This window comes from Copadichromis virginalis, linkage group LG19, assembly GCF_057382275.1.
Source record: "Copadichromis virginalis isolate Kocher_CV1m ecotype Utaka linkage group LG19, C_Virginalis_male_GT1.1, whole genome shotgun sequence".
In the NCBI taxonomy this organism is placed as follows: domain Eukaryota; kingdom Metazoa; phylum Chordata; class Actinopteri; order Cichliformes; family Cichlidae; genus Copadichromis; species Copadichromis virginalis.
Genome location: NC_140636.1, coordinates 30,705,895 through 30,722,849, shown reverse-complemented (window position 1 = coordinate 30,722,849; position 16,955 = coordinate 30,705,895). Strand labels below are relative to the sequence as shown.

At 44.6% G+C, this 16,955-nt stretch overlaps 1 protein-coding gene across 1 annotated transcript in view; it reads left to right on the top strand.

The window, feature by feature from the left end:
* rlf (RLF zinc finger) overlaps positions 1–16,955 on the top strand; it is a 26,872-nt gene extending 9,917 nt beyond the window's left edge. Inside the window, exons 3-8 of the mRNA XM_085440806.1 lie at positions 1,351–1,432; positions 2,504–2,639; positions 2,750–2,952; positions 9,435–9,571; positions 9,733–9,874; positions 11,810–16,955. Of these exons, the coding sequence (XP_085296932.1) occupies positions 1,351–1,432; positions 2,504–2,639; positions 2,750–2,952; positions 9,435–9,571; positions 9,733–9,874; positions 11,810–16,426 (5,317 nt within the window). The 3' untranslated portion in view covers positions 16,427–16,955. The remainder of the gene's footprint in view (positions 1–1,350; positions 1,433–2,503; positions 2,640–2,749; positions 2,953–9,434; positions 9,572–9,732; positions 9,875–11,809) is intronic.

The following is a 16,955-nucleotide window of genomic DNA, read 5'->3' as shown; positions in this document are numbered from 1 at the left end:
TGTGAATGGACACATTTGTATAACCATTATTTGGTAATTAGACAATTTGTGTGCAAATATCTTTACACAAGCCTACAGAATGGTGCTTGAAGAATTAAAAAAAAAGCTGTGGACGTACGGTCAAACGAGTTGGCCACTGCTGAAAATGTTTTGATGCAACGAAACAAAATAATTGAAGCACCTTCACTTTTCAATATTTGTGTACTATGCAGTTATTGTCACTGACGTCATAGCGAGAAGATTTTGTATCTGGTCAGCTGCAGTGTTTCAGTGTGTTTGCATGTTCTCCATAGGTCCGTGTGGGTTCTCTCTGGATGCTCCAGCTTCCCACCACAATTGTAGTTGTCTGTGGATGTGGGTATAAATGGTTGCCTCTCTCTTTTTGCCAGCAACCGGCTGTCTGTTGAAGGCGCACCCCACTCTAATGTCAGCGGTAATAGGCTTCAGGGGATCCTTGTTGGACAAGGATCCCCTGAAGCCTAAGTTCAAAGCTTGAACTTGAGATGATTATTCATGCTTTTATTTCCTCTCGTTTAGACTACTCTAACGGCCTTTTTACTTGTTTTAACAAATCAGCCTTAAATTGTCTTCAGACTGTGCAGAATGCTGCAGCACCTCTCTTAACAGGCACCAAGAGAAGATCGCATATCACTCCAGTCTTGGCCTCCCTTCACTGGTTGCCTGTAAATTTTAGGTTTCATTTTAAAATTTTAGTTCTAACCTTTAGGGCCCTACATGGTCAGGCTCCTCAATATTTATCTGACCTGCTGAAACCACATGCATCTTCTCGGGCTTTAAGGTCATTAGATCAGAGACTGCTGGTGGTACCGCGCACTCGTTTTAAAACTCGTGGTGATCGGGCCTTTCAGACTGTGGTACCACGGTTGTGGAATTCTCTCCCACTGTCTCTTTGCTGCACGGACTCCATTGATTCTTTTAAGAAACAGCTGAAGACATTTTTATTTAGAAAAGCATTTGATTAATTTCTTATGCTGTTTTTATAGTTTTATTGTTTTACATTGTTTTATTTACTGTTATATTGTTTTTATATTCCCATTTCCTGTGTTGTAAAGCACTTTGTGATTTTTATCTGTGAAAAGCGCTATATAAATAAATTTTACTTACTTACTTACTTATAAGGATATTAATTGGCATGCACACAGATCCATGTGTACAGGAATATTAGTGAATATTAATATTGAATTATTAGGAACACTGCCTTGTAGGGGGGCGGCCATGGTGGCTTGAAGGTTGGATCATACTCTGCACACTCTTCATACTGTCGTTGGCTGTTCTGTTTTGCACTGTTTTATTATAGTGTCATAAAACATCTCCTTGTTTTTACTACAGGAGCTGTTTTGAACTGTTGCTGTCAGTGCCTGAGAATGAAATCCCATATGAAGCCTGGGTTCAGTTCCACCACTCTGTTCAGGTACAGGACCTTCAAAGCATTGTTTGCTGATGGGTGACTGCATAGAGAAAAGTAAATTTGTGTGTGTCTGTGAAGGGGGGGGGTCAAGTTGAGTCTTTGGGCGTTTTCTGTAAAAACCCTCCTAAAAGTAAACCCAAAGACGAGCTGTTTCAAATTGGTGTGGACAGCATTGTTTTGTTTTTATTTACCCCGTGGTGAGCCTAAAACATCTGTCTTTATAACCTCTCACTCTTCACAGGTTGTCAAATCTGTACTTCAATATGAAACCAATCTAGGTGTGAATATCTTCAGTATCAGGCTTGAAATAGTTAGTTATTTTCTCAAAGGATTTAAAGATACAAGACTTAAAAAGAATAGTGTTTCAATTTTTCTTACATTCAGCAGTTTTGTTTCCAAAGGATGAAGTGAAGCGCTTCCGTCTCATGGGGTGGGTCGCATGGCTGTGGACTTGATTTCTTGTGGCAAATGTGCACTGAAGAGTTGGCAGAATACGTTGCTAAATTGATTCAATATGTTCAAGCTGAGCAAAACTGTGACATACTGAGAAGATTTATGGGAATGTAATAGCTCTGTAGCTGAAGTCTCATATAGGTTTTTAAGTACTCTTACTTTCTTTGATACTAGATTTTGGGCTGCGAAGTCACTATATTAAGTTTAGTTCACCCACATGCTGAATGACATTGATTGATTGATGACATTTCAAAAAGGAGAAAAAAAGTCTTAATTTCTACAGACAGACTTGTCAGCAAAGAAAAAGTAATTCTAAACCAGGCTGTGCTGAGCTGTCACCTGTTTTCCTTTTTAGATGTGAACAGTGACAAACGTTTCGCTTGGTGTAGAGCAGATAATGAAATATCGCTTGTGCTGAATCACAAACTGTGACAGCCTTTTGAGTTGTTCATTTATCATTTTATCACACATCAACAGAGAGAAAGCAGCACTGCTGCCTCCATAAAGGGAACATAGCCCTTAATAATTATATTTTTTGTATTCATGAAAATGAATGTTTATAAAGATGCTGACCGAACAATGTTATTGTATTTAGCGTTACCATTTTTGTGTTGTGTGCAGATTGCCCATGATACCCTGCTACAGTATGGAAGCACAGACCTTCAAGCATTACTCCAAATCACAGGAGAGGGAGGGGCATGGAGCAACCCTGTCCTTACATCTCTCCTCACCGGGCAGCTGACTAACCCAGAAGAAGGTTAGGATCTAATCAACTAGGTTCTTTTTATTTGAAAACTATAGTTACTTAGAACTACGTTGGCTTTTTCTTTATTTGTGACTTGGATTTTGTTTGAATTCTGTCTTTAGTTAATGCATATATCAGCTTGGAGGGCGAGGGCTTCATGGAGATGCGGGTGAAACATCTGGAAAAGATGGGCGAGATTGCCAAAGCTGTGGTTTTGGCCAAAGCTTGCACTGAATGCAGCACCTTTTCTAATCAAGCCACGTTTCGTCAGACATATGTCTCCCTGCTTTGTCACCTGTTGCCCAACGAAGAGGCCATAATGGAGGTATTCCAGCAGTTTCTTTTTGTGAGCTGGGATTGGTTGCTTTGGTGACTTTTGGGTGTTTCAGTAAATTAATTAATGAGTTTCTACATTTATCATTTTCACCAAACCAACGTGAAGAGTATCAAAAATATAAGAAGCGTTCAGTGTGACACAGAATGTGTGCCAGGTGATCACGACTGATGGCCTCCCAAAGCTTTCAGAGGACAGACAAAAGCATCCATTCTTAGTATTCAGTCACACATACACAAGCAATCTGTAACTGATATTAGCTGATAAAGAAAAATGGGGCATATTTGCAAGTCAAATCTTTTTAGAATGAGTGTAAAAAATTTACCTATTCATAAGGGTTTTCTGCACTGACTCCAAAAATAGAGCTTCAAACCCACATGCAAATTGAGCTTTCAGTTTTCTGGCTTTCAGTTGGAGGACTCAAAAAATCCTCCAGCCGATAGAACATTTGGGTGCTTTGTGGCCTAGTTTCAGTTTGGCATTATATTGTATGCTGTAAAAGTGTTTTAGCCTGCTTCTTTGTACATAAATCTAACCCATGTGCACACAGAAGAACCTTAGCATAATAATTATTCTTTGTCAGTTACTATTGATAATTCCTGTACTAAGCAGTAGGGCTGGGCCATATTATACCGTTCACGGTAATACCGGTATAATGTTAGGCAACGATAGGAAAATGAAATATCGCGATAGAATGGGAGTAAAACGCGCATGCGCAGTGCCTTTGTTTTCATACGCACATGGCCGATTGTTGAGTGAAACAGATGAACCAGAATTGGTTTGTAAAAATGGTGCAACTTCCGTGATGTGGAACTGGTTTGGTGTTTGTCCGTCAAATACACAACAAAGCACATTTTTTTGCAGAACATGCAAGCGGCCGTTGTCATTGTCATATTTGTCGGACTAAGATGCTCTTAAATCTGGGAGTAATCTGGGTCCTAAACTCCGTATGCTTCAGGTCAAACAACACTGCAGCATCACTTAGAGTTAAAAACTGTCTAAATTCTTTCATCTTTTAATAAAACGATCAGCATTGCTGCTTTACCAGGTGTAACTATAAAGTTTAACTTCCAGGCATCCATGAAAACAAAAGTTATTACATTTAACGGAGTTAGAAGTTAGCAGGAAGCTAGCGGAAGTTAGCTCGCTAGTTTCGCTACTTACCTAAGCATGATATTGCATGTTCTGACTGAGAGATTTCTGAAAAAAATCAAATGTACAGCTCTGCTATCACTTCCAACATAAATGAAGACAGGAAACTAAACAGCAGTGACGTTTGTAGGGTTACTGAAGTTGGGCTAGCTGGTATATAATGATGTGCTACGTGATCGCTAGCGATACAGCTATGTTAGCATAACATAAACAGTGAAGCTGGAGGACGAACACTAACACTTTTCCACTTATAAAAGTTAACGTGAAGGTTCTTCATGGTTAGAGACAAATGCAATCGCATGGCAGGATGCTGTAAACGGACCAAACTTCAGTCAGGAGAACAACTGAGATAATCCATCCACAATACGAGGTTAGTCATTAATATACTGCAACAACATGGGAATAGAACAGCTGCCAGAGAATTCAACATTAATGAATCAATGGTACAGAAGTGGAGGAAGCAAGAAGAATGAGTTTAATAAAGTTTGATTTATCTGACTGCTTTGTTTCGCTTAATGTGCCTTATAATCCCGTGCACCTTATGGTCCGAAAAATGCGTACTGCACACTGCAGTTTAATGTTGCAAAGCACCTATTTTTAACTTCAGTGGATATTATATATGGTTATGCTCAGGATATGTCAGCCCATTTCTACTGGAAATGCCTTTTGGTTAAACTTTCAGCAAGGAATTTGCATTTGCACTGTTACATTTTTATAAAGCTTTAATGTACATAAAAACCAGCTTCTTGTTTAAGTGAAAATAAATGGAAGGTTGTCTTTTTGCGCTAGTAATGTTGTGGAGTTGTATTTTGTCTCGCATCAATTATATCGTCGGTTATATCGTTATCGCAAATTTTCAAATATATATCGTGATAAATATTTTTGGCCATATCGCCCTGCTCTACTAAGCAGTGTTTGGATTTGTTTTACATGCTGTCTCCTTTTATTCTTTTGATTACAGTGTCTCGCCAGTGTTTCAGATAAAAGTGCAGACTAGGTATAGGATTTGCATGATCAGAAAAGAAAGAAGTGTAATTTTATTACACACACAGAGTTGTCAGTATGTTGGGCATTTTTTTTATTTTTTATATTCATACAAAAGCCACACAGCTTTGAACTCGGGATAAAAAAATGATACAAAAATAGTTTTGTTTAATCAAACGGCTCACATTTCCACACATAATGTCTAAGTGAGCGAAGAAAGAGGCTATTATACTTTATAAATATAAAGCTGTGAAGAAAACTTGAGTCAGCGGTGCAGTGATATTTAGATCGAGTGTCCTATTGCATTTTCTGTGTGTGTGAGAGAGTGAAATGGAAAAATGGCCTTTTAAATAAATATAACATAATTTCTCTGCCATGAAGAGAGAACATTCATTATTATAATACAGTGAAGGAAAAAAAAGTTGTTGTTTTGTCAGGAGGAAGTTTTTAGTTTGCTCTCTTATACATTTTATAAATCAGACTAGTATGAGCTCCTCCTTGAATCGCTACCTTATCGTGGTGGAGGGGTTTGTGTGTCACAGGGATCCCAGGGGCTATGTTGTCTGGGGGCTTTTGCCCCCTGGTAGGGTCTCCCATGGCAAATTGGCCCTGGGTGAGGGACCAGACAAAGAGCGATTCATAAGACCCTTATGAAAAGGACACCGAGGGAACAGTTTACCCTGCCCGGGATAGGGTCACCGGGGCCTCGCCCTGGAGCCAGGCCCGGGGAGGGTGCCCGAGGGCGAGCGTCTGGTGGCCGGGCCTTAGTCCATGGGGCCCGGCCGGGCACAGCCCGAAGAGGAGACATGGGCCCATCCTCCCGCAGGCCCACCACCCGCAGGAGGCGCCATAGGGGTCGGGTGCATTGTGTGCCGGGTGGCGGCCAGGAGCAGAGGCCCTGGCGGACTGACCCCCGGCTGCCAAGACTGGCAATAGGGACATGGAATGTCACCTCTCTGGTGGGGAAGGAGCCTGAGTTAGTGCGTGAGGTTGAGAGGTACCGGCTAGATATAGTCGGGCTCACCTCTACACATGGCTTGGGCTCTGGAACCAGTCTCCTGGAGAGGGGCTGGACTCTGTCTCAGTCCGGAGTTGCCCCTGGTGAGAGGCGGCGGGCTGGGGTGGGTATCCTAATATCCCCTCGGCTTGCTGCCGGTACGTTGGGGTTTTTCCCGGTGGACGAGAGGGTTTGTTCCCTGCGCCTTAGGGTCGGGGAACGGGTCCTGACTGTCATCTGCGCTTATGCGCCGAGTGGCAGTTCAGAGTACCCAGCCTTCTTAGAGTCCCTGGGGGGGGGGTGCGGGGTGCTGGAGGGTGCTCCACCTGGAGACTCTGTTGTCCTGCTGGGAGACTTCAATGCTCACGTGGGTAACGACAGCGAGACCTGGAGGGGTGTGATTGGGAGGAACGGCCTCCCTGATCTGAACCCGAGCGGTGCTCTGTTATTGGACTTCTGTGCTAATCACAGTTTGGCCATAACGAACACCCTGTTCGAACATAAGAGTGTCCATAAGTGCACGTGGCACCAGGACGCTCTAGGCCGTAGGTCGATGATCGATTTTGTAATCGTATCAGCAGATCTGCGACCATATGTTCTGGACACTCGGGTAAAGAGAGGGGCTGAGCTGTCAACTGATCACCACCTGGTGGTGAGTTGGATCAGGTAGCGGGGGAAGACGCTGGACAGACCTGGTGCACCTAAACGCGTAGTGAGGGTGTGCTGGGAACGTCTAGCAGAGGCCCCAGTCCGCGAGATCTTCAACGCACACCTCCGGCAGAGCTTCAACAGCATTCCGAGGGAGACTGGGGACATTGAGTCCGAATGGACCATGTTCAGCGTCTCCATTGCCGAAGCTGCTGCATTGAGCTGCGGCCGCAAGGTGGTTGGTGCCTGCCGTGGTGGTAATCCCTGAACCAATTGGTGGACACCAGAGGTGAAGGGAGCCACTAGGCTGAAGAAGGAGTCCTATCGGGCTTGGTTAGCCTGTGGGACTCCGGAGGCAGCCGACAGGTATCGACAGGCCAAGCGGAATGCGGCTCGGGCAGTGGCTGAAGCAAAAACTCGGGTGTGGGAGGAGTTCGGAGAGGCCATGGAAAAAGACTTTCGGACTGCCGCGAAGAGATTCTGGCAAACCGTCAGACGTCTCAGGAGGGGAAAGCGGTGCTCTACCTGCACTGTGTATAGTGCTGGCGGAGCGCTGCTGACGTCGACTGAGAAAATTGTCAGGCGGTGGAAGGAATACTTCAAGGACCTCCTTAATCCCACTGAGACGTCTTCCGAGGAGGAAGCAGAGTCTGGGGATGAGGGGAATGACCCGCCAATTTCCGGGGGCGAGGTCACTGAGGCAGTTAAACAACTCCTTGGTGGCAGAGCCCCTGGTGTTGATGAGGTCCGCCCCGAGTTCCTGAAGGCTCTGGACGTTGTAGGGCTGTCCTGGTTGACACGCCTCTGCAATGTTGCGTGGAGATCAGGGCAGTACCTGTGGACTGGCAGACCGGGGTGGTGGTCCCCATCTTTAAGAAAGGGGACCGGAGGGTGTGTTCCAACTACAGGGGGATCACACTCCTCAGCCTCCCTGGGAAAGTCTATGCCAGGGTGCTGGAAAGGAGAGTTCGTCCGTTAGTCGAACCTCGGATACAGGAGGAACAATGCGGTTTTCGTCCTGGTCGCGGAACACTGGACCAGCTCTTTATCCTCTCCAGGATACTTGAGGGTGCATGGGAGTTTGCCCAACCAGTCTACATGTGTTTTGTGGACTTGGAGAAGGCATTCGACCGTGTCCCTCGGGGTGTCCTGTGGGAGGTGTTGCGGGAATATGGGGTGTCTGGCCCATTGCTACGGGCCATTCGATCCCTATACAACCGTTGCAAGAGCTTGGTTCGCATTGCCGGCAATAAGTCGGACTCGTTCCCGGTGGGTGATGGGCTTCGCCAGGGCTGCCCTTTGTCTCCGGTTCTGTTCATAATTTTTATGGACAGGATTTCTAGGCGCAGCCAAGTGGCGGAGGGCTTTCGCTTTGGTGGCCTCAGAATCTCATCTCTGATTTTTGCAGATGATGTGGTTCTGTTGGCTTCATCGGGTGAGGGCCTCCAGCTCGCACTGGAACGGTTCGCAGCCGAGTGTGAAGCAGCGGGAATGAGGATCAGCACCTCCAAATCTGAGGCCATGGTTCTCAGCCGGAAAAGGGTGGAGTGCCCACTCCGGGTCGGGGATGAGTTCCTGCCCCAAGTGGAGGAGTTCAAGTATCTCGGGGTCTTGTTCGCGAGTGATGGGAGAAGGGAGCCGGAGATCGACAGACGGATTGGGGCTGCAGCTGCAGTAATGCGGACGCTGCACCGGTCCGTCGTGGTGAAGAGGGAGCTGAGTGTAAAAGCGAAGCTCTCAATTTACCGGTCGATCTACGTCCCTACCCTCACCTATGGCCACGAGCTGTGGGTAGTGACCGAAAGAACGAGATCGCGGATACAAGCGGCAGAAATGAGCTTCCTCCGAAGGGTGGCTGGCCTCTCCCTTAGAGATAGGGTGAGAAGTTCGGCCATCCGGGAGGGGCTCAGAGTAGAGCAGCTGCTGCTCCACATCGAAAGGAGCCAGCTGAGGTGGTTCGGGCATCTGACAAGGATGCCCCCTGGGCGCCTCCTGGGTGAGGTGTTCCAGGCATGTCCCACCGGGAGGAGGCCCCGGGGCAGACCCAGGACACGCTGGAGAGATTATATCTCTCGGCTGGCCTGGGAACGCCTTGGTATTCCCCCGGATAAGCTGGAGGAGGTGGCTGGGGAGAGGGAGGTCTGGGCCTCTTTGCTTAGGCTGCTACCCCCGCGACCCGGCCCCGGACAAAGCGGATGAAGATGGATGGATCGATGGACTAGTATGAGAATATTATCCAGATGTTGCATGTGCTTTATCTTCTTTTTTTTTCTTTTTTTTTTTTTTTGCGCTCCTGCCTCTGTGGCTCAGTTACCCCGCTTTTTCTATATGCCTCCAAGGGCATGCTCACCCCATTAGAGTTTAAGACTATTTTCTGTCCTCATGGGGTCATGAAATTCCTCCAGAAACATTTAAACATTTTAAAATGTTGTACTGCAGCTACAACAGCACTACTTCTTCAAAGGTCTGCATCTTAGAAAACAGCAAATTTTGTATTAAATCATACTGGGAGAACATTTTATCACCATATTCTGGTGGTAGTATATGACTGACATAAAACTAAATATACAAAAAGATACACGTTTATCCATGGATGTTGATTTTTCTGGCATTTGTAACTTTTTGTTGAGTGACTGGAGATGTGTTGCCTCTTTCGTTGTTTGCTGAGCAGCCAACATTATGTTTCCTGTAGATATCGAGACTGGACTGCAAGGACGTACTTGAGATCACGTGTAATTTGGAGACAGAGGGGGAGGAGAATACAGCGTTCATCCTGTGCACAACTTTCTTGACACAGCAGCTACAGCAGCAGAGTCTTTACTGCTCCTGGTGAGTGGGCTCTCTTTAAAGACAAGTTTTCTCTTTTAATTTTCTTTTTTTTAGACTTGATGTAGGAATTTATTTAAAAGAAAGTGATTCTTTGGTAATTTTTGCATTCACAAACAACTATATGTGTAAACTTTTTCTTTTTTTTTTTTTTTAAATTAAAGGGAGTTGATTTTATTGTGGAGTAAGCTTCAGAGGAGGCTTGACCCCTCACCAGTGTCTCTTCTGGAACGATGCCTTCAGCTAGGTGCCATTGCCAAAACAGTCGACCATTTGCTTTACTTGGTCCGTGTGATTCAGACAGAGGTGAGTGTGAAAACCCGTGCTTTACACTTGTGATACTAAAATGGAACAGGTTGTTTGTAGAGCTGGGCGATAGAACGATAACGATATGTATCGCGATATAACTTTTACTCGATAGAGAAATTAAACTATCGCGATAGACTTCGCCGCTCTTGTCCTCTTAAAAAAAAAAAAAAAAAAAAAAAAAAGGTCAGCCAATCCAAATTAAGTAGCGCAGAGCCGAACCAATCACAGCCGCAGCGTCACGTCGCGTGACTTGTTACGTACAGCACAAGTGCCAAGCCGCACGTGTGTTTGTTTGGGAAGCAGCCAGCGGGTAATGGAGGAAATGAGTGTGCCGACTAGAAAAATCAACCGAGCGTGACCGAAGAGAAAACAGATGATGGTTCCAACGCCGGAGAGATTGTCGAACGGAAGAGCCATAGAAGTTCCGTAGTGTGAAGGTATTTCGGCTATTTCAAGTCTGACAAAAAATAGAGTAGCGTGCACTGTAAATTGTGCCGAAAGCAAGTCTGGAAATACAATAAACCGGTGCATGCGTCACACTGTGCGCCACGTTATTGTTTCGGTGAAATGAATTTCTACAATACTGTTACTGTTAATTGTACTCTCTGCAGTGTTTAAATGCTTACATATACACACAGTTACTGTCCCTCCACACATACGACTCGGTTCTGCTTCTATGCCCCAGCTTTGTTTACTTTTTCCCACCGAGGCTTCTAGACTTCTGATTGGCCAACATTTCTGCACGGTTAGGAATCTAGCGCCACCTGCTGCTTTGGCATGTTCATAGCAGCGGTTTCCTTCATTTCTGCCTTTATATGTGGACGGGATTATTTTTTAAAACGAAAACGGAAAATCTCCGTTTTCAAAAATACCCGTGTACGTGTGGACGTAGCCTCAGTCTCTGACTGGAAGCGCTAATTCGTCATTCGGCTTTTGTCAGACTAAAGTAACTGTTAAAACTGTTTGAAAAGCTAAGCTATACAACAAGGAGAGATTGAGAATTTCCTTTTAGTTCTCAGTTTATTTGATATTGACAAAAGTTAGTCAGTTTTGTCTGTTCCTCTGTAAAACAAACTAAGATTTATTTTTAGAATTAATATTTTGTTTCTAAGTGGAATTGACAATTTAGTAGTCTGTTTCGTTTGTTCTATTTTGAAACTTAAACGCTTTAGCGGCTGCCTTTTGTGTAGTTTGTAATATTTGCCTTTATTTATCTGAAAAAGTCTCATGTTCCTTAAGTACATCTACCCTGTTGAACTTATTATGGGAAATAAATATTTAAATAAAAACAAGCTGCTGATTATTTCACATTTTACTTGTGAGCAACGGCACATTTAAATCTTACAAATATAGTTATTTGGCTTATATCGTGATATATATCGTTATCGCCTGAAATGAAAAAAACATATCGTGATATGAAAAAATCTCATATCGCCCAGCTCTAGTTGTTTGGCATTATGGGGGCAGGCAGACTATATTTGCATTACTTCTTACTTGACTGGAGAGTGAAAACAAAGATGTATGAGACAGATTGGATGCCCTGCTCATTGATGCCCTGGCCCAGATCTGGGAGGACAAATTTTAGCCTAATGGACTAGCGTGCCTGTTATTTTTCACTTTGACTTTCAGGGTGTCTTTGAATTCAGCACTTTGTAGGTTTATCATTTTCAGTTTCATCAAATGATGTAGAATCCTTTTGTTCCTGACACAGTAACCAGTCCTTATCAGTGTAGATCAGTATGGATATGAGCCCCCTGCTGCCTTCATTGAAGTTGATGTATTTTCAAAGTGTTCCTTTAATTTAATTTTAATTTAATTTTTTAATTTTTTTAGCAGTGTATTTAGAGGCTTATGTAGCCAGTGTAACAGGGTATTTTTTTGTATTTCCCGGCACTCTATAATGGGAATATAACTCTTCATATCACTTTTTAGGCGGAGGAACCAGGGATACCTGCGTCGGTAGAGCTTTGCGTGAAAGCCCTTCAACTTCCAAAGCAGGATGACTCGGAATCGAAGATCTCTGTCTGTAAGACGGTGTCCTGCCTTCTTCCAGACGACCTTGAGGTTCTGCGTGCCTGCCAACTCACAGAGTTCCTGCTTGGCCCTGCTCAGGAAGCCTTCAGCTGTCTTGAGGAGCTCTACTTGCGCCCAGACCAAAAGTATGACCAGGACAGTGAGGTTATTCCCAACTCACTACGCTGTGAGTTGCTACTAGCACTGAAAGCTTACTGGCCTTTTGACCCCGAATTCTGGGACTGGAAAACTCTAAAATATCACTGCATCTCCCTTCTGGGGCTGAGGCCAGAGTCAGAAGGGGAAGAGGAAGAGGCCGTTGAGAAGGATAAACTGCATGAGCTGCAGGGAGTCACTGTTAAAGTAGAATCGGTGCACCAAAATGGGATAAATGGAGGTCTTGACAGTCATGAACAGCTAGATCAAAAACAGTCTATTAACCAAACAGACATCAAAGGTGATTCTGAGGCAAAAAAACAGAACTTCTGCTGTCACATTTGTAAAAGGTCTATCTCGGACACCCAAGTAATTCACCACTCAAAAAGACATGCAGAGGATAACAACCACCCCTGCCCTATTTGCTTGGAAAAGTTCGAGAGTCGGAAGAAACTCGTTCCTCACATTAAAAAACACATTGAGAGTGAAACACATCTTGTCAAAAATCATGCCAAGACTGAGGAAGTACAGAAAACGATAGAAGATGATGACGACGTTGAACCGGGTGAGATCACCATCGATCCTTCTCTAATGCTGTATTACAAATCCACCCATGATCCAGATGTCTTGCAGCATATTGTGCAGCAAGCCAAAACAGGGACAGAGAAACATGTGGACAGCGACGAGCATGTAACTTTCGATTACATCGACCAACATTTCAAACTGCAGAACAGGGATGAGTATCCCTGTCCAGGAACTGGATGTACACGAACTTTTAAACATTCCAAGTACTTGTATGTCCACTTAAAGTCGGAGCACAAAGGTGATGAAAACGTGAAATATTTTCACCAGATGAGAGACAAGCGGGAAAAGTGCGTCTTCTGTAGACGTCATTTTGTCTCAGCTTACCATCATCGCAAACATATAAGAGTTCACTATGGTGATCAGCCTTACGCGTGTGTGGTTATAGGCTGTGGTGCGCAGTTTAATACTTCCAATGAACTTGTCACACACAAGCAAACCCATGGCTATCAGCTCAACTACCAGTGTCAGCTCAAAGGCTGTTATGTCACATACTCTGACTTGGGACAGATCTATCACCATGAAGCACAGCATTTCAGAGATGCGGCATTTACCTGCTCTAGTACTGACTGTAGAAAGTATTACTTGTCCAAAAAGGAATTTATAAAGCATCTGTCAACACACAACATCACTTTCTCTGAAGAGGACTTTGAGGCTCAAAGGAAGGCAAAGCGGAAACTTTTTAAGACTGTTACTGATGCAGCCATTCGCCTTACTAAGTCAGTTGAATCTGACACTGTAAATGGAGACGTCCTGAATGCTTCGTCAGTGAGTTGCTCCTCCTCCTTGCAGGAATCTGACGTCAAAGAGCCCAAAGCAACAATGACTTTGGTGGCTGTGTGTTTTGATGGAAGTAAATTCACTTGTGGCTTTGAGAAGTGTGGCATGACGTTTTCCAGAGCCAGAGATGTCCAGAGACATCTTAAATGTGCTCACCCAGAACATCTCAAACTGGAGAACAAAGAACACAAACATGACAATGAGCAGGGATCCAAGTCCAAATGGATAAAGTCTGAAAATCAACCGGAGAATGAAGAGAAGGGACAAAACGACCCAACTCCATTTCAACCTGTGGACACTTGCCAAGAAAAAAAAGCTTCCACTCATCCCAAAAGCAGTGAAACAAACTCTTTAAGCCTTCAAACAAAAAACGATGCTCTCAAAGAGATTCTCATCGGGCTCAGTAGACTGGACCTGAATTCCGACAGTTTGCCAAACGAACCCACTCAGTCCAGCGTGGACTCAAACACGTCTCAAATATCTCTTCATCAGGCAATTATGGCAAAGCCCCCTGTTGTCTTGCTTCAGAAGAGACCACATCTTTCAGAGGAAAAGGTTAAAGTCCTCACTCAACAAGCAACCACTGAGGAAGGTGGTAGTGAATCACTAGCCAGTGCTAAGCCCTATGTTTGTGAGATGAAAAGTTGTGGCTTTAGAACGGCTCAAAGTTACAGCTTACTGCGCCACTATAACACCAGACATGGCCGTACCATTGAACAGGCCAAAAGGTTGACTTCTTTGAAAACCACCTGTTTTAAGCCTTACGTGTGCCACCTTTGTTCCAAGAGCCACAGGGAAAAACACGTGTTGAGGGCCCATTATATTCAGTTCCATAACATGAGTGAGACTTGCGTAGATCAGATTAGTGTAACATCTGTACAGCATGAGGGAAACAAAGTGTCCAAATCTAAAAAAAAACTAACAGCGCCTTTGACAAACCACGGCCTAAAGGTAAAAAAGAAAGAGCTCCCCAAGTTGCAACACCAACAAGAGACCAAAAACTCAACAGCGATAAGTGAAAATGGAAAAGACTTTGATAATCACTCCCCATCTGAAGAGGAAGGGGAAGATGAGGCAAAGGGTAGAGAGGAAGATGAGCAGAGACAGGAAAGTGAAGATAAGACCACACAGCAAGTCAGAACGACAAGACGCTTGGTAGCCAAAAGTAATCTGTGCTATATACTTGATAAGTTCAGTAAACCTTTTCATTGTGTGGCAAAAAATTGCGATGCAGCTTTTTCCACCCAGGGAGGTCTTGTGCGCCACCTCCAGTTAGTACATCATTACAATCGCTCTCAGCTTTTGTTGGAAAAAGATATTGATGTGCACCACAGTCCAGAAGTGAGAAAAGAGCCTGCCAAAAAAAGGCCTCTCCCAAACTCAGATGAACCTCAACCCCAGTTCAAATGTCACTTTGCAAACTGCAATGCTTCCTACCACCTTAAAAGCAGCTTAGTGCGTCACACTCGTGATTACCACTCGCAACCACCTGAGCTATTAAGGTGCAAGTATGACGGCTGCACAAGAGTGTTCAGCCATGACGGTGCGCTTAAAAAGCACACTCTTTATAGTCACTGCGAGTTGTACGACTCGCTGGTGGTACGTCTGCAGAGCACTCACAAGAAGTCTATTACCGGGTGTCAAAAGAAGCTTATAGTCACACCAGAGAGTCCTCAGAAAGAGGAACCTGGTTCACCCACCGCACAGGCTGAGAGTCCAAAGCCTGAAGTGACAGCTACGTCAGAACAACTGGGTGATGAGGGTGCTGCGGAGAAAAAGGTCTCAGGAGAGAAAAAGCGAGCGAAAAGAAATTGTTTCAGCAGTTACGTGTTTAGATCTCACGAAGAAGCACTACAGATGTGCCAGGATCGCTGCTTGCGAGTGGCCTACCCATGCATGGTTCAGGACTGCGATTCTGTCGTCACGTACATGCACAGCTTGAACCGTCACTACCTGAAGGTCCACCACATGCGCCGAGAAGATGTCTTTAAGAATGAAGATAAGCTTGTTTTTACTGCCGAGCAGCTCGAAGAACTCATTCAAAGGAAGTCCGCCAGACCGACTGTTGCAGGCACGTGCGTCCCTAATGGGGTTCTTAAAATGGAGTACCAAGCAGAGTCGGAAAGCGCAGGGGCACAGCCTGCACCCGTGAGTCTTCATTCCATCAAAGGGGACACGCAGGATGAGGACAATCATGATGCACTGAGCTTCCCTGGAGAAGAAGAGCAGGAGCTGCCACCTGTTGAGAGAAATGGTGTCCTCGTTGGTGCAGACGAGGTGCTATATGGTGAGCCGAGCACAGGCGGGCATGCTGAAGACGCTGCTGCAGGAACACCAAGCACTCAGAAACCAGAGGAGAGACTGAGCTTGGATAAAATCAAGCCTCTGCTCCGCCCGGTCACTGTTGATCTCTCACCACCATGTTCACTTCGTTTCACTACTGAAGAGGGCTTCCAAGATGGATCGGGCAACAAAGATGGTAGTAAAACATTAAATGGATCCGTAACGTTGTCCAGTCCTCCCGTTCGCCAGCCCCTGAAAAGGATGAACGAGCTGTCTGAACAGCCTTCAAACGTAAAAGACTCTCAGTCTCGTAGTGCTTCTCCACGGGCTTTTGACATTGCTGGCTATAAGCCTATGGGGTTTGAGTCTTCATTTCTTAAGTTCATACAAGAAACCGCTCCAAAAGACAAAAATACAGGATTAGCAAAACGGCGGGACACTTTCAGACGTAGTTGTTCTGTCAAAGAGAACAACCAGCTAGGAATCTCTCACACCCGCAGCAGACGCACTCATTCCCCACTGCTGAAGCCCCACTCTATGACTGGGGACTTCACGTCAGTCCAAAACTTGAAGTCCATCCTGGACAAAGCCCTGGCTGGGTGTGGGGACCTGGCAATTAAACAGCTTCAGTACCTCAGACCCGTGGTGGTCCTGGGCAGACCCGTGTGCACCACCGCCCTCCCTGACCTCTTCCCAACAGACACCAACAACAGCAAACTGCTTCTTGGAAGTTAGTTTAACCGAGCACCTTTTTAACATGGCTATGGTAAATGACTTTTTAGTTTCACAGCTGTGTATCAGTATTTTTATTTCTCCCAACCATGATGATGCTGTTATGTTTTTGCTATTTTTAAGTTGCCAAACTGAACAGTTGTAGTAATTAGCATAAAATTAAAAAACAAGCTTAAACACTGCACACTAGATCCAGCTGATTGTTTGGGTTTTTTAGACATCTGTAATGAAGCATTCAGATAACACCTATTATGTTAAATCCTGGTCACAAGTGTATATACTGTAGTTCTCTGAGATAAATGTACAGCTTTTCAGATTGTTGGAAATGGTCAGTAGCGAATTGCAAGGCCTTTTCACTTTTGTGAAAATGTGACTGAAAATATTTCCTTACTACAAAGTCCATGAAGGAATACGTTTGGTTATTTTTCACCTCAGTTTATAATAAGTCAGTGTTGGGTTGCAGTGGACAGGTGTTGGCCAACATGTATGTAACACTTTCTAATAAAATAAATGTGGAAATGAATTTACAGTC